General features: G+C 35.3%; 1 protein-coding gene and 1 pseudogene across 1 annotated transcript in view; both read right to left on the minus strand.

The window, feature by feature from the left end:
* Window positions 1-25,163, minus strand: part of LOC124525809 (cullin-4B-like) — a 120,456-nt gene extending 95,293 nt beyond the window's left edge. Inside the window, exons 1-9 of the mRNA XM_047098391.1 lie at window positions 24,956-25,163; window positions 21,167-21,282; window positions 17,193-17,296; window positions 16,865-16,934; window positions 13,936-14,009; window positions 13,131-13,293; window positions 12,941-13,030; window positions 11,379-11,461; window positions 10,551-10,618 (exon numbers count right to left, since the gene is read on the minus strand). Of these exons, the coding sequence (XP_046954347.1) occupies window positions 10,551-10,618; window positions 11,379-11,461; window positions 12,941-13,030; window positions 13,131-13,293; window positions 13,936-14,009; window positions 16,865-16,934; window positions 17,193-17,296; window positions 21,167-21,282; window positions 24,956-25,163 (976 nt within the window). The remainder of the gene's footprint in view (window positions 1-10,550; window positions 10,619-11,378; window positions 11,462-12,940; window positions 13,031-13,130; window positions 13,294-13,935; window positions 14,010-16,864; window positions 16,935-17,192; window positions 17,297-21,166; window positions 21,283-24,955) is intronic.
* On the minus strand, window positions 696-6,209 carry LOC124525812 (cyclin-A2-like; annotated as a pseudogene).
* Window positions 25,164-26,353: the final 1,190 nt, after the last annotated feature.

Raw genomic sequence — 26,353 nt, forward strand, 5'->3', positions numbered from 1 at the left:
ATCAACATGTTGCTTTTCTCTATTCAACATTACCTGAAGAACCCTCACCGTCCAAAGAAACTTTCTGCCAACTCTATCCTAGAAATATATATACCATACAGAACATATAAAATAAAGAAACTAAGGTTCATAAAATACCATAATTTACGTATCTGCCAATTTATAAATTAATAACTTTTCAGCATTCCTCAACTTCGGAGATCTAAAAACTATGCTATTGCAGTTCACCTCTCACTTCCCAGTAACTGTGGTGATAAATTCCTACATTTTAATCAATCCATACTACCAGTTTACCATTTATTATTATGCTTTATGTGAAGTATAAATCGTTTTCTGTTCAAATTTAAATTCATTATAAAAACAGAAGATGAAAAAAGCTATTAACAGATGACATATTCGGTTGTAGATTTTTCACTGGCATTTCTTTTCTTTTTTTTTTTTTTTCAACGTTTATTTATTTTTGGGACAGAGAGAGACAGAGCATGAACTGGGGAGGGGCAGAGAGAGAGGGAGACACAGAATCAGAAACAGGCTCCAGGCTCTGAGCCATCAGCCCAGAGCCCGACGCGGGGCTCGAACTCACGGACCGCGAGATCGCGACCTGGCTGAAGTCGGACGCTTAACCGACTGCGCCACCCAGGCGCCTCTCACTGGCATTTCTAAGCATTAAAACTGTAACGGTAAACTGAAAACGGTCAATCATTAAAAAGTTGTTCTAATCTGCACAGGGGCAATGACTGCACATTGTCATTAATATACTAAAAACCAATCAAATATGTGTGTTAAAACAGATAGATTTTATGGCATGTAAATTATATAACAATGTTTTAAAGAGAAGTAGGACTTTGGGTAGTGAAATATTTCTTAAATCCAAAGATAGGACTTGAATAGAAAAACATCTTAGTTTTCTACATTTGGGGCCTCATTATGTACAAATCTCTATTTTCAATTTACATTATAAAATATTATTGTTGAGATGAACACTGAACCATCCTACACACCTACAAAACTGATTGGAGGATTAACACAACACTCTGCGCAACCTGAACCACAGAATTCAGCAGGAATTCATCCCAAAAGAAAGAGCACGAAGAAACGACAGCCAGGGATTTAACCAACACAGATACAAGCAAGATGTCTGAACCAGAATTTAGAATCACGATAATAAGAATACCGGCTGGGGTCCAAAACAGACTACAATCCCTTTGTGCAGAGATAAAAGAAGTAAAAAATAGCCAGAGTTAAATTAAAAAAAATGCTATAACTGAGCTGTGATCACGGATGGATGCAGGGGCAGCAAGCATGGATGAGGCAGAAAAGAGAATCAGCGATATAGACGACAAATTTATAGAGAATAAGAAAGCAGAGAAAAAGAGGGAGATTAAGGCAAAGGGGTACGATTTAAGAATTAGAGAAATCACTGACGCATTAAAAAGTAACGACATCAGAATCATAGGGGTCCCAGAGGAGGAAGAGAGAGAAATAGGGGTAGAAGGGTTAAGTGAGCAAATCACAGCAGAAAACTTTGCTAACCTGGGGAAAGACACAGACATCAAAATCCAGGAAGCACAGAGGACCCCCATGAGATTCAATAAAAACTGACCCTCAACAACGCGTATCATAGTCAAATTCACAAAACAGTCAGGCAAGGAGAGACTTATCAAAGCAGCAAGGGAAAAAGGTCCCTAAACTATAAGGGAAGACAGAACAGCTTTTCAGCAGACCTATCCACAGAAACTCGGCAGGCCAGAAAGGAGTGGCAGGATATTTTAAGGTGCTGAATCAGAAAAATAGACAGCCAAGAATTCTTTATCCAGCAAGATGGTCATTCTAAGTAAAAGGAAAGATAAAGATTCCCAGACAAAAATTAAAGGAGCATGTGTCCACTAAACCAGCCCTGCAAAAAATTTTAAGGGGGACTCTCCGAGGGGAGAGAAGATGAAAAAAAAATGTATGTATACACACACACACACATACATACATATATATACACGCATATACGTATATGTATACATATATACAAATATATATACACATATATATGCACACACACATACATACACACATACGTACGTACATACGTACGTACGTACATACATACCAAAAGCAAGAAAGAAAGGACCAGAGAAGATCACCAGTACTCCAATTCTACAAGCATTATAATGGCAATAAATTCATATCTTTCAGTACTCACTCTAAATGTCAATGTACTCAATGCTCCAATCCAAAGACATACGGTAACAGAATGGGTAAGAAAACAATTACCATCTATATGCTGTTTACAAGAGACCCACTTGAGACCTAAAGACACCTTCAGATTGAAAACAAGCGGATGGGGAACCATCTATCATGCTAATGGTCAACAAAAGAAAGCCAGAGTAGCCACACTTCTATCAGGCAATCTAGACTTTAAAATAAATAATGTATCGAGAGATGCAGAAAAGGCATTATGTCATAACCAAGGGGTCTACCCACCAAGAAGACCTAACAATTGTAAACATTTATGTGCCAAATGAGGCAGCACCCAAATATTTAATTCAATTAATCACAAACATAAAGAAACTCATTGATAGTAATACCGTTATAGTAGGAGACTTCAACACCCCAGTCACAGCAACGCACAGATCGTCCAATCAAAATATCAAGAAGGACACAATGGCTTTGAATGACACACTGGACCAGATGGACTTCACAGATATATTCAGAACATTTCATCCTATAGCAATAGAATATACATTCTTCACAAGTGCACATGGAATGTTCTCCAGAATTGGCCATATACTGGGACACAAATCAGCCCTAAGTAAGTACAAAAGTATAGAGATCACACCGTGCATATTTTCAGACCACTACACTATGGAACTCAAAATCAACCACGAGAAAAAAAAATTGGAAAGGTAACAAATACTTGGAGACTGAAGAACATCCTACTAAAGAATGAATGGGCTAACCCAGCAGTTAAGAGGGAAATTAAACAGCTTATCAAAGTCAATGAAAATGACAATACCACATCCCAAAACCTCTGAGATGCAACAAAGGAGGTCATAAGAGGAAAGTATACAGCAATCCAGGCCTCCCTGAAGAAGGAAGAAAGATCGCAGAGACACAACCTAACCTTACGCCTTATGGAGCTGGAAAAAGGACAGCAAATAAAACCTAACACCAGCAGAAGACAGGAAATAATACAGATTAGAGCAGAAATTAATGTTATCGAAAACAACCAACCAACCAACCAAACAAACAAACAAACAGTAGAACAGATCAATGAAACCAGAAGCTTCTTCTTTGAAAGAATTAACACAATTGATAAACCACTAGCCAGTTTGATCAAGAAGAAAAAGGAAAGGACCCAAGTAAATAACATCAAGAATGAAAGAGGAGAGCTCACAACCAACACAGCAGAAATAAAAACCATAACAAGCGAATATTATGAGCAATTATATGCCAATAAAATGGGCAATCTGGAAGAAGTGGACAAATTCCTAGAAACATATACACTACCAAAACTGAAACAGGAAGAAATACAAAATTTCAACACACCCATTACCAGTAAGGAAATCGAATCACTAATAAAAACTCTGTCAAAACCCAGAGTCCAGGGCCAGATGGCTTTCCGGGGGAATTCAACCAAATATTTAATGAAGAGTGAACACCTATTCTCTTGAAGCTGTTCCAAAACATAGAAATGGAAGGAAAACTTCCAAACTCTTCCTATGAAGTCAGCATTACCTTGATTCCAAAACCAGAGACCCCACTAAAAAGGAGAACTATAGACCAATTTCCCTGATGAACATGGACGCAAAATTCCTCACCAAGATGTTAGCCAACAATACATTAAAATACATTAAATACATTAAAAGAATACATTAAAAAGTATGAACATGGATGCAAAAATCCTCAACAAGTTAGTAGGCAACTGGATTCAACAATACATTAAAAAAAAAGGATTCACCACAACCAAGTGGGATTTATACCTGGGATGCAGAGCTGGTTCAATACCCACAAGGCAAATAATGTGAATCATCACATCAATAAAAGAAAGGACAAGACCCATACGATCCTCTCAACAGACTCAGAGAAAACATGTGACAAAATACAGCATCCTTTCTTGATAAAAACCCTCAAGAAAGTAGGGATAGAAGGAGCATACCTCGAGATCATAAAAGTCATATATGAATGACCCAATGCTAATATCATCCTCAATGGGGAAAAACTGAGAGCTTTCTCCCTAAGGTCAGGAACAAGACAGGGATGTCCTCTCTCGCCACTGTTACTCAACATAGTATTGGAAGTCTTAGCCTCTGCCATCAGACAACACAAAGAAATAAAAGGCTTCCAAATCAGCCAGGAGGAGGTCAAACATTCACTCTTCACAGACGACATGATACTCTATATGGAAAACCCAAAAGATTCCACCAAAAACTACCAAAATTAATTCATGAATTCAACAAAGTTGCAGGATATAAAATCAACGCACAGAAATCAACTGCATTCCTATACACCAACAGTGAAGCGACAGAAATAGAAATCAAGGAATTGATCCCATCTTCAGTTGCACCAAAAACCCATAAAATACCTAGAAATACATCTAACCAAAGAGGCAGAAAATCTATACACTGAAAACAATAGAAAGCTTATGAGGCAAATGGCAGAAGACACAAAAAAATGGAAAAAGATTCCATGCTCCATAGGAAGAACAAATATTGTTAAAAGGTCAATACTACCTAAAGCAATCTACACGTTCAATGCAATGTCTATCAAAATAACACCAGCATTCTTCACAGAGCTAGAGCAAACAATCCTAAAATGTGTATGGAACCAGAAAATGCCCTCAATGGCCAAAGCAATCTTGAAAAAGAAAACCAAAGCAGGAGGCCTCACAATCCCAGACTTCAGGCTATACTACAAAGCTCTAATCATCAAGACAGTATGGCACTGGCACAAGAACAGACACTCAGATCAACAGAACAGAAGACAGAACCCAGACATGGACCCACAGACGTATGACCAACTCCAGGATATTAGTTCCAGTCTTTTGAACTCATTATTTAGGGCAGCTTTGTCCTGTGGCTGTGTGGAGTGTGAAATGAAAGGCTGCTCTAGTAATGGCAAGTACTTTAGGTATGGTATCTATCAAACTTAATTCTCACAGAAACATTGCTAAACTTTCAACTTTGCAGTCTGCAGACTGCTGGTGGACAAGTTATGGTGGAGAACTGATTTACTGTTGGTGCAAGTAGGTATATTTCTTCAAACTTTGAGGCTAACAGCATGGAAGTGTGCCCAGAAGGTGTAGATTTCCTGCACAAAGACACTGATGAAAGAAATCTATCAATATAGTTCACAGCCAAATGCAGGGTCTCATTCTGTGCTTTGTACTATTCTCCCATTTAAACCAGTCCACAAGCACAGCCGTCAAACTGTTTATGTGGTCTTACAGATTTCTTCATGTAACCCACTTGAGGCCTGCATTAAAAAAATGTTAACATTAAATTCATTTTTGAGATACAGAGAGACAGAGCACAGGTGCAGGAGGGCCAGAGAGAGAGGGAGACACAGAATCCGAAGCAGGCTCCAGCCTCTGCTCTGTCAGGACAGAGACCTAAGCGGGTCTCGAACTAATGAACTGCAAGATTATGACCTGAGCCCAAATTGGACACTTAACTTAAGCTCCACTGACAGAGCCACCCAGGTGCCCCTTTAGGTTGACATTTAATCTCCATTTCCCTAACGTATGTGTCAATATCCTCATGATAATCTAGGACTTCTTTAACATTCATTGGGTTTCCATCTTCTAGTACAATTGATATGTCCGTAATGTGTGGTGACTCAAAACTACTAGCCATTGGATAATCAAGAGATACCAGTGGTTTTCTTGGTCAAGGTAAAGTAAAAGCTAAATTGAAAGCCAGCACATTTTCATGATTTTTTTTTTTTTTAGATTCATCTGGCCTTTTCCAGTCTATTCTTGTGTTTTATCCACCTGGTAAATGGAGGATGCTTACTGTTTGCTTCCCAGGGAGGTACAGCAGCATGTTCATCATGCATAGGAAGATCCTTAAGAGGTGCAATCTGTGGTGTCTTGGGCCTTTGCTGTGACACCGCAAAGCATGGTTCCTGGCCTTCAGTACAGCCACGCCTTCCCGAGTTTATCGAGCAGGCACCACCTTCTCTTGGTTGATGTTCCTCTGGTCCTCTTGGATTGTCATGTGCTACAGTTATCAGCAGCCCCTCTGGTTCTAGGCCTGGGCATGGAGCTGCCCAACATCACTGCTTCTGGGATCTTGGTGGGATAAGTCTGTGGCGCAAAGCAGTGTGTACTCTTTCCCAGGCCAAGAAACGCTCCAGCCACATCCAGCTGCCCCATCTCTACGCAGCTTGCCCGCTAAGGATAACGCAGTACCAAGGAGGTTGCAAAAGGCATATGCAAGCACTTCCCGCAGTGTGCAGGGATAAAGATGCTTCCAAGATGCAGCAAGCAGCCCACTGGAGTGGCAGCTGGCTGTTCCTGCAGTTCAGGTAGTTAATACACCAAATAACTCAATAAGGCATTTTCAGAGCCACTTGCCATATTTTCTGCACTGTAACTACATTTATATTGAAAATAGTTAACAATTTAAAATGCAAGCATCAAAAAAAATTAAAAAAAAAAAAGGGGGCGCCTGGGTGGCGCAGTCGGTTAAGCGTCCGACTTCAGCCAGGTCACGATCTCGCGGTCCGTGAGTTCGAGCCCCACGTCAGGCTCTGGGCTGATGGCTCAGAGCCTGGAGCCTGTTTCTGATTCTGTGTCTCCCTCTCTCTGTGCCCTCCCCCGTTCATGCTCTGTCTCTCTCTGTCCCAAAAATAAATAAACGTTGAAAAAAAATTTTTTTGAATGCAAGCATCAAAATATTTAGAGTGCATTGTTGAGCTCATACACGATTCCTTTTCCTAAAAGGTTCCGCAGGTGGATGGTACTGATGGCTCCAAATATTGTGAATGAAATTACTGCCACTGAAATGTATGCTTAAAAATAGTGAAAACGGTGACGTTTAAGTTATGTATGTTTACCAAAACAGGACATTTACAATCTGAAGTAACAGTACTTCACTGCTGGCTTATAAATGTATACTTCCTATATCTCTCAGACATAATTTTAGATTAATAAAACAAGGCTGCATCTTGTAGACTTTCTGGTTTGGAAAACAATTTTCTTCAGAATGTTGAAAGATCGTGCTCATTTCAGCAGCACATATCCTAGAATCTTGAAAGACTTTTATCTTTTAATTTTTGCCATTATTATGACCTCTGTGTAGATGAACTCATGGGATGGGGTTTGTTTTGTTTTGTTTTCTCTGGATCCAGCCATTTCTCTGAACCTTCACTTTGCAGTAAATTGTACCCTAAATATCTTCAGTCAGTATTTAGTGAATACTGAAGGTAGGGGGAGATATGGGACTTCCATTTTAGCTAGAAAAATTTACTAAGAATGCATTTATTTAATATAAATGTGAGGATCTACATAAGACTGCACATAATTACAAATGCTTCAACTGAAACCCTGAGATACAATGGACCTATAACATTTCTAAGGAGAAATTTACTTTTAAGTAAAGAAATCCTATAAATAAGCCAAGATTTGTAAGAATATTTGTACTAAGATGATCCAGAAATCACTTCTAGTTCATAACTTCTCGGGGATACCTAATGTATCCTAATACCTAATGGGTGATTTGTCTTCTGAAATGTCTGCCTAACACCCCTGTTAGAATCAGTCTTCGTTCCCTGACCATCAGCTTAATTATTGCGAGGACTGCAAGCCCAGAAGAGATGTAGGTATGAAAGGATACAGAGAATGTACACGATGGTTAACCCATAAATAGGCATCCATGAAGTTTACTACTATCTGGAATCCTAATAAACAAGAATTTTTCTTTCCACTAATAAGCAACAGTTCACAAATTTTCTCCAATCCAAAATACGTCCATCTGTCCATTCAGCAGTGAAAAAACTAAAACATTTCCTCATTCTTACTGAGAATCCTCTCCTTAATTCAGGTGCTTCACAAACTATGTGGAAAGCCTTGTAGATATGCACATTTTTCTTTTTTTTTTTTTTCCTCCAACGTTTATTTATTTTTGGGACAGAGAGAGACAGAGCATGAATGGGGGAGGGGCAGAGAGAGAGGGAGACACAGAACTGGAAACAGGCTCCAGGCTCTGAGCCATCAGCCCAGAGCCCGACGCGGGGCTTGAACTCACGGACCGCGAGATCGTGACCTGGCTGAAGTCGGACGCTTAACCGACTGCGCCACCCAGGCGCCCCAATATGCACATTTTTCTGTTACCACAGAAACAATAATCTATTTAGTAGGTCAAACAAACAAACAAACAAACAAACAAACAAACAAACAAACAAACACCACTGGTTTTCAAGGACAAACACCTGTTAGACCTGTAGAAACCCATCCCAAAGATGTTTCCTAGAAGAGTGAAAATGTCCGTAAGTCATATGTGGGGCTTACAGTATTACTCTATTCTAAGACTAAGATTAGAAACACAATTATTTTAAGTTTATCTAATTCCATTCTATTATTGTGCAGTAAAGGGTATCTCTTGCTTAAAGAAAAGTCTGGCCTTTATACAGCTTCTGGAAGGTAATCAGTAAACTCTCTGAATACCACGCAGCAAAAAAATTTATTTACTGGGGGGCAATGGGCCATGCTGCACAGTTCATGGTAAAATGTGACTCATGGTGGGGGGTTTGGGCCAGGAAATACCAGCCTGATCTCTGAAGGGACTGGACACTAAGATCAGTCATGCTGAAAGTCAACCATGTGATGGGAGTTTCCCTACTTGGCAACACTATATGCATGCTGTCAATCACAATTTCTGGGAGAGTTAAGCTCTGTCCATACAACCCTAGTGGGAGAAGACAACTGAAAGTTCATGCCTGGACTTTGTTCTATGATCCTCTTCTCTTTGATGATTTCAATTTACATTTTTCATCGTTATCTTTTCTGAATTCTTGGGAGTACTTTTTAGCAAATTGCTGAACTTGAGGGTGATCCTGGACACCTCACTCAGCTGCATTCATATTCCAAATAATAATAATAATAATAATAATAATAATAATAATAATAATAATAATAATAATATGATAGAAAAATTTTAAATTATGAGTTCTTCTGACTCTATTTCATTTTAATTTCAAAGATCTGAAATACCTTTCTGATGATATGAATTTCCTTCTAATAGAAAAATTCACCGTATTGGTGCTCTCCCCACTCTATATTTCTGTTGTCAAATAAATAGTTAGGGGTGCCTGGTTGGGTCAGTCAGCTGAACATCCAACTCTGGATTTCAGTGGCTCAGGTCATGATCCCAGGGTCATGAGACTGAGCCTGTGTCAGGTTCAACAATAAGTGTAGAGCCTTCTTAGGATTCTCTCTCTCTCTCCCTTTGGCCCTCTCGTCAGGGTCACTCTCTCTTCAAGTGAAATGAAATGAGATTAAATGACATGGAAGGAAACGAGGTGGAAAGAGATGAAATAAGATAAATTAAAATATAGTTAAATTTTATGTATTTAGTTAGTTTATTTACAAGGCACTTCAAGTGATAAGGAAAAATAATAACCAAATGTATACTGTGGACAGGAATAAAACTTAAAATTATACAATACTCTGGATTAACATATGAAAAAGTCCTTTCCCAACAATGAAATTACCTTAATTAATAAGACATTCTCCCTTCTTCAACCATAAAATCAAGGCTCCGTCTCTCTAAAAAGTTACTACAGTATTCTCCTACATGCTCTTTATGCTCAAAAAGATTTTAATCATATCTAGAATACAATCCAAGTTTTCAAAAGGCCAATGTGATCAACTACACTTACTCTCTCCAGTTTAAAGTAACATTCACTATTCCCTAAAGCCTTGTTCAGTATACTTCAGCAACACCAGGATTCCCTGTTTATGATCACGCCTAAATCTTTTCCTTGTGGGAGGTCACTGGACACAGACTCTCCTTTCAATAATGTACTTCTTTTCAACGTCAGGTTTTAGTTTACATGCACTCATTTAATAAGGTTTTCTAAAAAAGTATGTCCTGTATGGAATCCATTTATTTTGCACCACGAAGCAAAAGCTCATCACAAATTTGTTGAACAAATGTTGCCCTTACGTGAAGAAAAGGGAAAATACCAGAAGCAAAATATGTGCTCGAGAGCCCTAACCTACAATCTAAGATTTTAAAACACCAGAAACAAAGGTAACAATACAGACTATTTTTAACACATCAGCCAAAAATAAAGCTTTAGCACATTACTATCTCAAGGTATATGTGTAACTCTCATTTAGTATTCTTATAAAAAATCCCTGAATATACTACATGACACAAACTGCTTTGGCAAATGAGAGAATGAGAAAAAAAAATTGCATCTGGTTTTATCAATCATTTTAAAGGAAGACTTACACACAGAACGCATTAATAATTAAAATTATTTAAAAATGTAAAAAAATAAAATTATTTTCTTTCATAATGCCTTCTCAAAACATACATATTCTCATTTACCTTTCTGAAGAACTGCTGATAAGTGTTCACCTAGAAGCTGCTTTTCTAGCATAGTGATCAGTTGTTTCCTGTTTAAAAAAAAAATGAGTTTAGAATCACTGCAAGATCCTCACAATGGAGAGTTAAAACGGTTTTCCAAAATCCTTCTGCATACCTTACTGTCATCTGTCCTGATTTCTGTTTTACACTGTTATGCATGTATGAGTGCCATAAAATTTGTAGTTTGGTCTTCAGGAGATTGAATTTCATTGCATGAACTGCTGATTTCAGGGTTATAATTATCATTACATAACTACAGGAAACTATGTGATAATAATAAACACCTAGTTTACATAAAAATTACTATTTTATCTCTAATTAAACAAGACCAACAACAAATTTTCTAAAGTTTCCCACTCATCCAAAAAACTAAAAAATAAACTTATGAAGAAATTTTTATTTGTCAGGCCTTCCCATCTTTTGATACAAATGAAGAAAGGAGAAAGGCAGGAACTAAGCAAAAAAGGTGGAGAACTGTATCATTTAAGCCTATCATACGACAATTTAAAAGTTGTTTAACATTTACTTTTGAGATACGGTGAGAGAGAGAAAGCATGCACACGATCAGGGTAGGGGCAGAGAAAGAGGGAGACACAGAATCCAAGGCAGGCTCCATGCTCTGAGTTATCAGCACAGACATGACCTGAGGCGAGGTGAAGTCAGATGCTTAACTGACTAAGCCACCCAGGAGTCCCTGATAATTTCTGATCTAAGTAAAGCAAAATCAAAGTGTATATAAATATGGTATATAGAAATTACATACACAAATACAAAATACGTAATTCTTACTGTGTGTTAAGGCATAGGTAGGTTCTAACTCTGTCTACTTCTCCTTCTAGGAGCTTCTTGATGTGGTAAAGACACCCAGGAATCTGAAAATAAAATTTTTACCTTCCTATTTTAAGAATCATGGGACTTAAAGAACGGAAGTTACAAAGTTTTTGTAGCAAGCAAACAAAAACATTCGTCTTTTAAATCAATTTAGTTTCATAACCTTGAAAGACACAGCTATCATATCCTTGAAAGGCACAGCTATATGGTCAGTTTGTTTCTATCAAGTCAGAATGTCAGGAATTATTAAACTGGTTACAGCTTGTAACTGGAATCCATGGTTTGAAAATTTTTTAAAAAATTTTTTTTTTTTTAACGTTTATTTATTTTTGGGACAGAGAGAGACAGAGCATGAACGGGGGAGGGGCAGAGAGAGAAGGAGACACAGAATCGGAAACAGGCTCCAGGCTCTGAGCCATCAGCCCAGAGCCTGACGCGGGGCTCGAACTCACAGACCGCGAGATCGTGACCTGGCTGAAGTCGGACGCTTAACCGACTGCGCCACCCAGGCGCCCCGTGAAAATTTAACATAACCAAACAAAAATATAAAATACATAAAGCAAAGGGCTGTTATAAATGAAGAGAAATACTGAAAATTCAACAAAAGCTGATGACTTGCCTACATACAGATCTATGATGTACAGTACATACAGAACGTACATGATATATAAAAGAACATATATTATATCCAAGATAATGGATAGAGTACTCAGACAGAAACCAGCAAGTTAACATAATACTTTAACAACACTAAACATGAGAAAGTATTTATAGAACACTCCACTCAACAACAGAATACACTTCTGCTCAAAGCGCACACAGAATATTCTGCAAGACGGACTCCATCAAGTCACAAAACAAGCAAATAAATTTTAAATGAATGAAATTATAAAAAACTGTGCTCATTCATCAAAATGGAGTGAAACATGGGAAAATAAGAAAATTTGAGAAAGTCACAACTATGTGGAAATCATACCACACATTTCTCAATAATCAAGGTGTCAATGAAGAAATCAAAGAGAAACTACAAAGTACCTTAAAGTAGGTGAAAACGAGGCTAGAACATACCTAAATTTAATATGGCAGCTAACACATTACTTAGAAGAAAATTTATGGTTATAAATAATTACATCAGCAAAACAAACACCTCAAAACAAAATAAATTTAAAAAACAAAACCCTACTTTCTACCTAAAGACACTGGAAAAAGATCAAAGTAAACCTAAAGCAAATGAAGAAACAATATTTAGCCTAGAATTTAATGAGAGAGAAATGAGAAAAAAACAATAGAAAAAAATTAACCATACCAAAAGTTGCTTATTTGAAAAGATCCACAAAATAGACAAATCTTTAGCATAACTGACCAAAAAAAAAAAAAAAAAAAAGAAAGAAAAAAAATTGTCAGGAAGAAAGGTTTGTCAAAATTTATAAGAATTATAAAGAAACATGGTTCTTTACATTTTAATAATCTTTTCTATGGATATTGACAGAATTTATAGTTATCATCTTGATTTCAGATACCTCTTTTTTTTGCACTAGCTTCCTTCCCTCTGCTGCATAGAACCTGCTTGTTTCTTCTAAGAATTTACTCTCAAAAGATTCTTGGTAAATCTAATAATGGAATATGTAAAAGAAACTTAGTTAAAAGTTATCTTTAAGATATCACATTAGAAATCAGTTTCGATTTAATGAAAGTTAAGAAATTACTTACCCGCAAATCAGAAAGCATAGTTACAAGCCTTTGAATCAGACATCGATCAACCATTTCGCCATTTCTTTCTTTCTCAATCAACACAAGAATTCCATCTATGGTCCTGCTACGAACATTCTGATCACAAATTATATATGATTTGAATAATTCAAGGCCCATATCCCTAAAACAAACAAAAAATCTGCCTTAATTTTGGCTTATATTTTTCCCATCAGTTACACTTCTGTGTATATAATGCATTTCCCAGTCAAAACAAGATATAACTTGATGTTAAATTCACTGTATCTACAGTTGGATAAATATTTCTGTTTTGTTTTTTGATGGTCTGAAATCAATAAATAAGATTTCAGTGTAAATAAGGCACAGTGGATGACATGTATAATTCAGTAATTTCTTAAAAATTAAGCAAAATTTAGGACGCCAAAGCTTCTGAACTTGCCTTCGATTTTCAGCCTTCATAATAAGCACAACGGTATTAATAATATCGACATTAATATCAACTTAGTGACCTTCTAGTTTTTTATAACGAAGTATTTCAAACGTGGTTCCGTATCCTAGATTAGATTCTAGAACTAGTATGTTTCCTAATTAAGACAGGTTTTTAAATTGAGGTAAATTATCAATTAACACTTAAAACTGTGTTACCATGACCTCAAATATCATTTTAAAAAAGTCAACGTTTTGTGATACAAAGAAATACACATTTTGAAAATGATTTTTCTCTTATTGTGTTTTCTCTCAGAAGATAAAGGACGTGATTATAAATCACATGTAACAGTTTTTTAAGTAATTATTTGTATCTTACCAAATTGAAGACAACATCAAGTATTGAAAAGCATAAGTTCTATCTAGGAACAGAAAAATGTTCCTAATCATGCTCTGTTAGAAATAAAAAAATAAAGGTAAAACATTACGTCTCAAAGATTTTTTGGTTAAATTACCATTCCATCAAACAAAAACTTAACTCTTAAGAAAAGCACATAATTTATAACATTCTTCTCAATCAAACATGGGCAATAATGTATTTATTTCTCTTGTAAAGATAACCTTTCAAATTTTTCACTCTTTTCTACACTGCTAGTTCTTAAATAATAAAGAGTAATAGAAATACATAAAGAAAATGTACTCAGGGGTTATTTTATGTAAAAACTGCTGATATGTGAATATTACTGGTAAGTATAGTTTGCTCAACAAATCTTTGAAATCCAAACGCCTACATATATATTTTCAGCAGACTGAAAATATAAGACAGAGCCGTACCGTGAAAGAAGAGGAAATATGAAAACTTAACAGCAATACTTAGAAGACCAAGGCCGTGTACAAATATAACATTTCACCGCTTTTATTTAAAAACACACACAGCAGGAAGAGAATTCTTTATAATGAATACACTGGTTATGTACAAACTTCTTTATTATGAATATACTGGCTGTGTACAAATTAACTGCGATGTGAGCATATATAAGAAGAGCAGTTCTCACACAGTATTGTCTCAAGTCCCCTTCATATTTTTAAAAAGTATTGACGAAACCAAAGAATTATCACCAGTGTAAATATCTGCTAATACTTACCGTACTAAAAAACTAAACTGACAAAACTTTAGGTATTAAATTCAAGTTCTACGAACATATTAATGAAAATGTAATTAATTTGTAAAGAAATAAGGTTTTAATCATTTACATTTTAAAATAAGTTACCAAAGGGCATGAACTTTCACTGGTAATATGAATAAATTTTGGAGATCTAATGTAAAGCATGGTGATGAAGGTAATCACCATATGTGCTGGGAAGATACTTGGCAGTTGCTAATAGAACAGATACTTAACTGGTATACCACAAAAAGTTAACGGTAATGATGAAAAGTGGTAATTGAGGTACTAGCTAATTCTACCGTAGCAATCATTTTGCAGTATACAAACGTTATCAAATCATCACACTGTACATCTTAAACTTGCACAATGTGATGACTCTATTATGCCAAAAAACTTGGTAAAGAATTCATAATCTACAACAGGAAATAGAGCATTAATGCTTTAAACACACCTTTTAAGGGCTATATTACAAACATGCTTTTAAGTGCTATAATACAAAGAGATGGGAGAAAGCAAATGAGAAGCAAAAGAAAACTAGGGTGGAATAAAAACCAGAGTGGAATAGCCTAGAAAGCATGAAAGAAATGATCACCTTTGAACTGTATCTTAAAAGAGTAAGAATTTTCCAGGAAATATTTTTCAGAATGATTTTTACATATTGCATGCAATAATGAACCTGCATGGCGTATTATTTCACACACTTTTAATTTTGTGGCAAGTTCACCATCATTCTAAGTGATGTAATCAACCGTGTAGGATTTAAAATATGCTTGTACAATTAACATCAGCAACAACTGTAGCCATAAATACTATGTTTTTAGAAAATGTCTACTTTTTTTTGCTTCTAACTTAAAACATTTATGGCACCTCTTTTGCTGATTCCTCTTTTAACACTACAGAGGACATCTGGAAACGTTGTGGGAAGGGGTTATTATGCTGTTGAGAGAATTTTGCCATGTTAACAGTTTTGGGGAGGTTAAAAGAAATTGGTATTTGTATGGATTACAGCCCTCATTTTTAACCAAGACCCACAATTACTTTCTTAAACAAAGAAAACTAGAAAGATGGGATGTGGGAGCCATCAATGACTTAGGACACATCTTATTGGAAAGGAGTGAGAATAACAACTCCAAATACAAAGAACTAAATCAGCCAATATGATTGGCAATTCGTTAAAAACCATTAGATAAATACTTTCATATCATAATTCATGTGGGGACCTCCTTTTATATTTTAAAATTATAAACTCTTCAGTATCACTATTTCATTGAACTGTTTAGTCTATTCTAGTTTTTATTCTTTACATATGAAACTGAGAGAAATGTTTTCCATTAGTGAAGATTTAAACTCACAGCAGTTTTGTTTTTATACAGTAAATAAACTTTTAAATCTAATAATAGTATCAACATATCATATTATCGTATGCTTTATTCTGCCAAATAGAAAAGCAAACACAATTTACATATTTTCATTTTCAAAATACAGGCATATTTTGCGTTGAAGTATTTATAAGTTTATTTATCTTATTTAGTATAGCTTTGTTATAGCTCTGCTATACATTCCTCTGTATGTTCAAAACTCAGATGATAAATTACTAATTTCACACACTATTTAGTCAGACTAAATCTGATATATTTTCCGTGCCTCTTGTTTAAGCTCCTATTAATGTTAAACTCAATTACATCTGAAGTATTGGGGCGCCTGGGTGGCGCAGTCGGTTAAGCGTCCGACTTCAGCCAGGTCACGATCTCGCGGTCCGTGAGTTCGAGCCCCGCGTCGGGCTCTGGGCTGATGGCTCAGAGCCTGGAGCCTGCTTCGGATTCTGTGTCTCCCTCTCTCTCTGCCCCTCCCCCGTTCATGCTCTGTCTCTCTCTGTCCCAAAAATAAATAAACGTTGAAAAAAAAATTTAAAAAAAAAAGTATAATTACCTGTTTGGAAAAAAACCACCTAATTGTAAGCGAATAAATAAATTAAAATTAAAACGTTAAAGAACTGAAAATTTTGGTCTACCATAAAAGTACTTCCAGAAGCTTTTAAATAAAGTATGGGCTAACTACAGTTTGAATTTTTTTCATTTACAGAACCATTTAACACATTCCATGATAATTCTCTGAACTAAAAATATAATTTCTATACTCTACCATTTGTCTGCTATGATTTTGCCAGCATTTATCCATTTTCTTTAGAAAAGGGCCATTGTCCACAGAATCCATGAGGTAATGTTAAGAAAAACTTTACATTCTAACATTAACACACATTCTGCAAACGGAAGATATGACTTCTAAAAGACAGTATTTAAAACTGCTTACTGATAACCTTAGGTCCAAGGATGTCTGTCTTAAACAGAACACAAAGAGAACAAAAATAACATTAATCCCATATACCAAGTAAATTATTCCACTCAACAGGTACTGGCATGGAAAATTTGACAAAAGACAGGAAACAACTCAAAGAGGAGAAAAAGGATACTCTCTGAATTGATGAATTTGTGCTTTGAGGTGCTGTTCACAAAGCTGCTTCAACTGTTTATACAAGTTTGCAGATAAATTGTAGGAGCAAAGGTTTTCAACACTCTGAAAAAATGAAATTTTTGTGCTTAAGTTGAAAAAATGCAAAATAAAGTTACTTTGTCTACAACTGTTGATGATATACTGACTACCGATTATGAACTTATTTTACATGATTTAATAAGTGAACAGGAATGTCATGAATATAGTCATGACTATTAAATGAGGAAAAGCTATTTCAAAATTTGCAGCATCTGAACCCTAAGAAAATGAATTTAAAGTCTTCCATCTCAATCAGTATGTACAAACCCATTCTTTATAAATAATTCTAAGCACCAAGACATTCATAGTAATCAGCTTTCTTTAATTTAAAAATAATTCTCGAAATTAGCTGTTCAAACTGTAAGTTAAACCATGTCTTAATTTCCAGAATTTTTAAAAGATTACGATCTTTCTTTAAAATTTTAAAATTAGAAAATAAATTTTAAAAATGTGTACGATACAATGAAACACAATTTTATTAAGTGTGACTTACAATTCCTATAACAAACAATAAAACAAACCATTTGTTTATATTGAAATACACCCTACTGACCACTGCAGCGAAGTCACCAAAAATAGTGCAAAGCTCTCACTCCTCATTAAACAAAGAATTCATCTGGCAAAAACGTTCAGAATCAACCTTATAAGAGTTCTAGAGTCTAACCAAAACTTTATGGCCAAAGGCACATTTAATAAAGAAAAAGGATGCTACATTTCAGTAATACAGCCTTTTGAATGCTTAATTGTCAGAGCTACATAAGTATGCCTAGGTTCTTTTTAGCGGTGAGAGGTCCACTCTCACCACTGTTGTTTAACATTGTGTTGGAAGTGCTAGCATCAGCAATCAGACAACAAAATGAAATGAAAGGCATAAAATTGTCAAAAGAGTTAAGTCAAACTCACTTTCACAGACGACATGATACTCTAACATGGAAAACCTGGAAGTCTCCACCAAAAAGTTGCTTGAACTGATACATTAATCCAGCAAAGTCACAGGACACAAAATCAATGTACAGAAATCAGGTGCATTTCTATACACCAATCATGAAGCAAAAGAAAGAGAAATCCAGAAATCAATCCCATTTACAATTGCACCAAGAATCATAAAATACCCAGGAATAAACCTAACCAAAGATGTAAAAGATGTGTATGCTGAAAACTATAGAAAACTTGTGAAGGAAAGTGAAGAAGACACAAACAAATGGAAAAACGTTTCATGCTTATGGACTGGAAGAATAAATATTGTCAAAATGTCAACAGTACCCTAATCAATGTACACGTTTAATGTAATCTCATCCAAAATCGCACTGGCATTCTTCTCAAAGCCAGGACAACCAATCCTAACATGTGTATGGAACCATAAAAGACCCCAAACAGCCAGAGTAATGTTGAAAAAGAAAACCAAAGCAGGAGGCATCAAAATCCTAGACTTCAGCATTTACTACATCAAGACAGTATGGTACTGGCACAAAAACACACACACAGACACTGGAATAGAACAGAGAACCTAGAATTGGACCCAGAAATGTATAGCCAACTAGTTTTTGACAAAACAGGAAAGGGTATCCATTGGAAAAAAAGACAGTCTCTTTAGCAAATGGTGGTGGAAGAACTGGCCAGCAACATGCAGAAGAATGATACTGGACCACTTTCTTACACCATACATTAAAAACAACAACAACAACAACAACAACAACAACAACAACAACAACAACAACAACAACAACAACAACTCAGAATGGATGACAAACCTAACTGTGAGACAGCAAACCATCAAAATCCTAGAGGAGAAAACAGGCAACAACTGCGCGGACCTCAGATGCTCAACAGGTCTCCAAAGCCAAGGGAATTTTTAAATAGGAAATTTATGGTCAAATTAGTTTCCATACAACACCCAGTGCTCATTCCAACAGGTGCCCTCCTCAATACCCATCACCCACCCTCCCATCCCTCCCAGCCCCCACCAACCCTCAGTTTGTTCGCAGCTTTCCTCCCTCTCTCTTTTTTTTTCTCTCCCCTCCCCCATGGTCTTCTGTTAAGTTTCTCAGGATCCACATAAGAGTGAAAACGTACGGTCTCTCTCTTTCTCTGTATGACTTATTTCACTTAGCGTTAACACTCTCCAGTTGCATCCACGTTGCTACAAAAGGCCATATTTCATTCTTTCTCATTGCCACGTAGTATTGCATTGTGTATATAAACCACAATTTCTTTATCCAGTCATCAATTGATGGGCATTTAGGCTCTTTCCATAATTTGGCTATTGTTGAATGTGCTGCAATAAACATTGGGGTACAAGTGCCCCTATGTTTCAGCACTCCTGTATCTCTTGGCAAGGGAATTAAAAGCAAAATTGAACTATCGAGACCTCATCAAGATAAAAAGTTTCTGCACTGCAAAGGAAACAATCAACAAAACTAAAAGGCAACCAACAGAAAGGGAAAAGATATTTGCAAACGGCATACGGGATAAAGGGTTAGTAACCAAAACCTATAAAGAACTTAGCAAACTCAACATGTGAAAAACAAGTAATCTGGAGAATTGAGTAGAATGAATGAACAGACACTTTTCCAAAGAAGACATCCAGATGGCCATCAGACACATGAAAAGATGCTCAACATCACTCATCATCAGCTAGATACAAATCAAAACCACAGTGAGGTACCACCTCATACCAGTCACAGAGGCTAAAATCAGCAACTCAGGAAACTACAGATGCTGGCGAGGATGTGGAGAAACAAGAACCCTCTTGCACTGTTGGTGGGAATGCAAACTGGTGCAGCTGCTCTGGAAAACAATGTGGTGGTTTCTCAAAAAATTAAAAATACACCTACTCTATGACCCGCCAATAGCATGATTAGGAGTTTATTCAAAGGATACAGCAGTGCTGATTCACAGGGGCACATGTACCCCAATGTTTGTAGCAGCACTTTCAACAATAGCCAAATTATGGAAAGGGCCTAAACGTCCATCAACTGATAAATGGATAATATAATACAATACAATAAATATAATATAATATAATATAATATAATATAATATAATATAATATAATATAATATAATATAATATAATATAATATAATATAATATAAACTATATATAAAAGGTTATATTATATAATAATTAATACATATTATAATACAATTAGTATTATTAATATATTAATAACATATATAATACACACACACACACACATATATGTTGGCAATGAGAAAGAATGAAATCCTTCCATTTGCAGCAATGTGGATGGAGCTGGGGGGTACTATGCAAAGTGCAGCAAGTCAAACTGGAGGGTATTATGCCAAGGGAAGCAAGTCAATAAGAGAAAGAGACATATATGTTTTCACTCATGTGTGGATCTTGAGAAACTAAACAGAAGAAGACCATGGGGTAAGGGTAGGGGAAAAAATAGTTACACACTCTCTTAAATACAGAGAACAAACCTAGGGTTTACTGGGGCACTAGGGGAGAGGGGAAAATGGGTTACTGGGCACTGAGGAGGGCACTTTTTGGGATGAGCACTGGGTGCTGTACGTAAGCAATGAATCACAGGAAGCTACCCCCAAAACCAAGAGCACACTGCATCCACTGTGGGTCAGCCAACTTAATCATAAATTATATTTAAAATTTCAAAATTAATAAATTAAAATAAAATTCCCTGAACAATAAGAATATATACATAAAAGTACATAATTATACACAACATAATTGTAACTAAGTAAATCAATCAAATATAAATACAGAAAGTGTACTGCATGATTGTAATCTTGGTGGATCCCATGATTACAATGCATGATGATAAAAATTAACCAAGGAATTATAATTCAATTATTACTATAAACCCTGATTCCATTATGACTGGTGAATACCTGTATCCAAAAATAACACACACCTGATAGAGTTCTTCCAAGCTGTATTTAACAGAGATACTATTCTGGATAGCCTGTACAGCTTCTTTTAACTTTTGCCATGTTTCTTCAGTGTAGTTTTCCAGTGGCAGGGGTTTATCTAATAAACAAATGAAAGCTTATAGAATAACTGTTTGGGAGACAATGTCAAAATACTATAATATGTAACATATCCTCATACATTTATAATATAATGAATTTATTTTAAACAAAGCTTGTTGAGGCCATTCAGTGGGTTAAGAATAGTCGCTTCAGCAAACGGTACTACGACAAGATACCCACATATGAAAGAATGAAGTCAGTGTCATAATGAAAACATAATTCAAAATGGATCGAAGACATAAATGTAAATATGAAAGCAAAATCTATAAAACTTTTAGTAGGAAACAAAGGGATAAATCTTCATGACCTTGGACCTTGCACTAAATTCACACATGACACCAAAACATAAGTGACAGAAGATAATTTATTGGGGTTCATTAAGTTAAAATGTAAAATTTTTGTGGATCAAAGGTAAGAAATAAAGAAAGCAAAACACAACCACCGGGATACAAGAAAATATTTTCTAATAACTGGTAAGCAGGAAGCATCCAGAGTGAAAAACTGTTGCAATTCATCCACAAAAAAAGAGTATCAACCAATTAATTACTAGGCTACGGATTTGAATAGATATTTTCAAGAACATATACAAATGGCCAAGTAACCCATGAAAGGCTGCCCAACATAGTAATAGATTAATACAAGTCCAAATCATGACATACGACTTTATACTTAATAGGAAGGATATAACAAGTTTTTTAGAGGATGTGGAAAAACCAGAACCCTTCTACTTCTCTGGTAGGAACATAAAATTGTATGGAGAATGTGGAAAATTTAGCAGTTCTTCCATTAACCATAAAATTACCATATGACCCCACACTTCCCTTCCTACTGTATATCCAAAAGAATTAAAAACAGGTATTCATACAAAATAGCGTATATAAATGTTCACGGCACTATGTACATCCACATGATAGGATTTTATTTAAGCCATAAAAATGAAGCATTCACACATACTACAACCTGAATGAACTTCAAAAACACTATGCTAACTGAACTCAGTCAGGCGCAAAAAAAGATTATAGAATGAAACATCCAGAAGAGGCAAATCTATAAGGACAGAAATCAGAGAGCTGACTGCCTTGTAGAGAGACGACAGAAATGAAAGGAAAAGGAGTGGGGCAGAGAAATCATAATGCTTGTGAACACAGGTTTTCATTTTCTACCTATTAAAGTATTTCACAATTAAACTGAGGCAGTGGTTGCATAATACCGTCAAGTGCTAAGTGTACAACTGTATACTTTAAAAGTCAACGTCCAATTCATTCTTTGTGAATTTCTCCTCAGTAAAAATATCAGCACAAAATTAGTAAAAGAAAGTCTCAACAAAAAACAAGAAACTTTTATGTTTAAATTACTAAACAAAAATAATCTTGCAAATAAATGATAAGGTTATACTTAAGAAGTTGGCAAAGATAAAGGGAATCTAAGATAAGAAGAAAAATAATACAAAATTAAGCACAAATTAACTGAGGTAGAAAACAATCAAAACCAAGATGTGGGCCCTTCGGAAGGGAAACTATGTAAGTTAACATATAATATATATAAAGTTATATTATATAGATTATATATTATATGTTAATTATTAATATCCATTAATAATTATATATAACTAAATTTACCTTACATTTAATATAATATAATTAATATGATTAATATGATTATATTAATCATTATATATAACATATATTAACATATTATATATTAGGGCTTATATATAATATACACAAAGTTTTATTATATATAACATATATTATACAATTATAATTACATGTATATGTTAATATATATATATATTAAGTTTATTTTTCTTTGTACCACATTCACTCTCTCACTCGCAAAAAAAATGTACTATTATCCAAGAAGGTAACCATTCCTTCTTCTATGCAGAATTTAATACAAACTTTACCCTGAAATAAATGCGTTATTTTAAAAATCTGAAAAGCATTATTAATTATGTCACGGAAAAAGGAATATGAGTGTTGCTTCAAATCTAGTTTACGTTAAAACGTTAAACTAAAACGTTAGCAAAAAACCCTGAAAGTCAGATATCGGATGATGACGATCTACAGAACTATTTCAATATTCCATCCCACTAAAACAGAATATTTTCTAAGTTTATTTGTAGTATTTTAATATATGAAACAGATCAGCAAATTTTGTGTATCCTTTATGCAGGAATATTAAATTTGTAGAGGCAACTGGGTGGGTCAGTTGGTTACGCTTCCAACTCTTGATTTTGGCCCAGGTCATGATTTCATGGTTCATGAATTCCAGTCCCGTGTCAGGTTCTGTGCTGATAGTGGGAAGTCTGCTTGGGATTCTCCCTCTCCCTCTCGTTCTGCCCCTTCCCTGCCTGTGCTCTCTGTCTTAAAACAAATAAACTTAAAAAACAGTCAAAATTATTTCAATAACTTTAAGAGATATTTGGTACAGCTCTGCCCTGAGTATGAGAACCCAGATCAAATTAGTAATATTGACTAAAACAATGAAAAAAATATGCATAGACCAAAGCATTTCAGTTCCTTAAACTCACCCTAATGCTGAAATATACCAAAAAAGATTGGAAAAAGTAAAATTTTCAATCTATGCAACAATGCATGAGTATAACATGAATTCAAATAATTCATGCTATTTGAAATCTTACCCAGCCACTAAAATAAGATTGCTTTTTGAAACTTCAACAGTCTAAAGTCAAACTTCTGCATAATAAATCTAGCATGCACTAGGTTCTGGATAAGGAGAGAAGGGAAAAAGCAAAACACCAAGGGGCAAAATGTTACAAACATTTACTTTTGAAAAGTTCTAGAAAATCTGACGTCTTATTCATAAATTTTGGATTGTTTGATATTTACTTAGAAAACTATTTTTTGAGCAGAAAATAACTGAATCAAAAGTTTTTAAATAATATTAATTAAAATTTTTAAAAAGTTAATTTTTTTCTTGACAACTAAAGATGGCAACAGGGTTGGAATATGCCCTTTAAAACCTGTAAACTAAAAAATGAGAATCTTGACAAGATATCGAAAACACTGGTTTATAAAATGCCAAAATACCATGCAAGGATTCTGTTTTATGAATTGTATATGAAAATATTATATGAAAAATTACGCTAATTCTATAAAAACTGTATGAAAAAACCATGATTATCATGAGTTTTTAATTTTTATATTAACATTTCTTCAAAATTTTAAATCTACTCCTAGTAAAGGATCTTATTATGGTTTCACTGTTTATGTCCAAATGCACAATTTTTTACACCTGTTCTGTAACTTATTAAAAATTCAAATTGTTGCCTTTTGACTCCCTATGTAAGAACTTTTCTCAGTAATATTCTAGATCCACTCACTAAAAAGATGGAAAAGAATGTATTCTACAACGGTGTGGCAACCTAGAGTATTTCAAGCAGTAAGGGAGGGCATAAATGTATTTTAGAGAGAAACAAAGTACTGAAGAGTGGAGTAATTTTCCAAAGGCCTCCACGAGTTACTCCACGGTTAAACTGGGGCCAGGATTCAGGTCTCCAGACTGTAAAATCAATGTTCCCAATCTTCTAAAAATTAACTACCTCGAAAAATATTAACTGTACCTCTCTGAATTTAAAGTACAAAAAGCAGCAACAGGGTATGAAAAAAGCTAAAACTGAACTCTTAAAAAAATTATCATTAAGTTACCTTTAAAGTTTTTGATTACCAACTTCTTGACAGAGCCAGTGCCAAGCGTGTTACTGGCAAAACTAGACAGAGTTGTTGGGGCTTCAGTCCAGTCGTTGTTGTGACGGTCTGCAGCCACAGAGAAAACTACCAACTTTACGTTTTTAAGTTGCTCTTGTTTCTGAGAGGCAGCAGCAGCTGAAAAGGATGATGAGTCTTGCTGAGGCATTTTCACATTAAGTCCTATGAGATCCGAGAAAATTCAGGTTTATAATTTTATCTAGTAGAAGACTTAAGAATGTTTTGGTGGCAGGAAAAAGAAGCAAAAGGAGATAAACACGAAGAGCATTTAGCAATATTTCTGACCCTTGTTCCTATATTTTAATCATTTTTTTCTTTAACACAACATGGAAACAGATGCAGGGAGACCATCAGCAGGTAGTTATAATCTCTTGAGAAATAGTCAAAACACTAATGACCAGATGAGGAGATGAAATACTGTGAAAACGAAGAGAATGAAAAAATGAACAATCGTCAAAAGAAAAAGAGGAAAATAACCAAGCACAAAGGGAAAAAGTGAGACTGCTGAAATAAGAAGTGAGTTTCAGTACAGCATAGTGGCAAATGACAAAATGATTGTAGAAGTGTTTTGGAATATGTAAGGGCAAACATGGGAAGGAAACACAAGAGATTAGAAAACAAGAGAAAACTGGGAAACAGAGGGGAAAAATGAAAAAGAGAGAGACAGAAAGCGAACAAAATGTAAATACCAACTGCAAAAGAAAAAAACCCACAAAAACGTACAAGGCACCTATATCAGAATATTTCACAACCTCCTGCAACACAGAGCTTACCTGGGGGGGGGGGGAGGCACAAACACAAACAGAAACCACAGAAACAGCTAAGAGAGAGAAATCAATCAGACAAGAAGTGAAGTACAGAAAGTCAGAAAAGCCAGAATATAATACATTTGCTTACTCTGTACCACTTTACATCACGGTTAGCTATACAGACGTTTGTAATATACAGCAAACAAGAGACAAAGCTCTGCACTCTCATGGAACATTCACTAAAAAGGTCCAGAAAATCTAGCAAGTCTGATACCCAAGGTGCTAAATGATAAAATAAATAAAAACACACACATGGGGGGAAAGAGTTAAGTTTAATGAAGGATTAAAGGGAAGAAGAAAGTAGAGGTAAGAAGAAAGTAAAAAAGGGGTATGTAAGAAAACGGAGGGGAAAGCCTGCAAAAGAAAATAAAAAGCAAGGCAAATTACGCTACATAATGAGTTAGGCACAAATAAACAGGGATTTTAAAAAATCATGGATATTTTGGATATCCCTCCGAAATCACGGGAAAACATGAGAGAAGTTTAGGGAAAGAGAGACGCAATGGTAGCAATAGGCAACATATATTCA

Source organism: Lynx rufus, unplaced genomic scaffold (genome assembly GCF_022079265.1).
Source record: "Lynx rufus isolate CCGP_SWC_20201006 ecotype Redwood Valley unplaced genomic scaffold, mLynRuf1.p SCAF_48, whole genome shotgun sequence".
Lineage (NCBI taxonomy): Eukaryota > Metazoa > Chordata > Mammalia > Carnivora > Felidae > Lynx > Lynx rufus.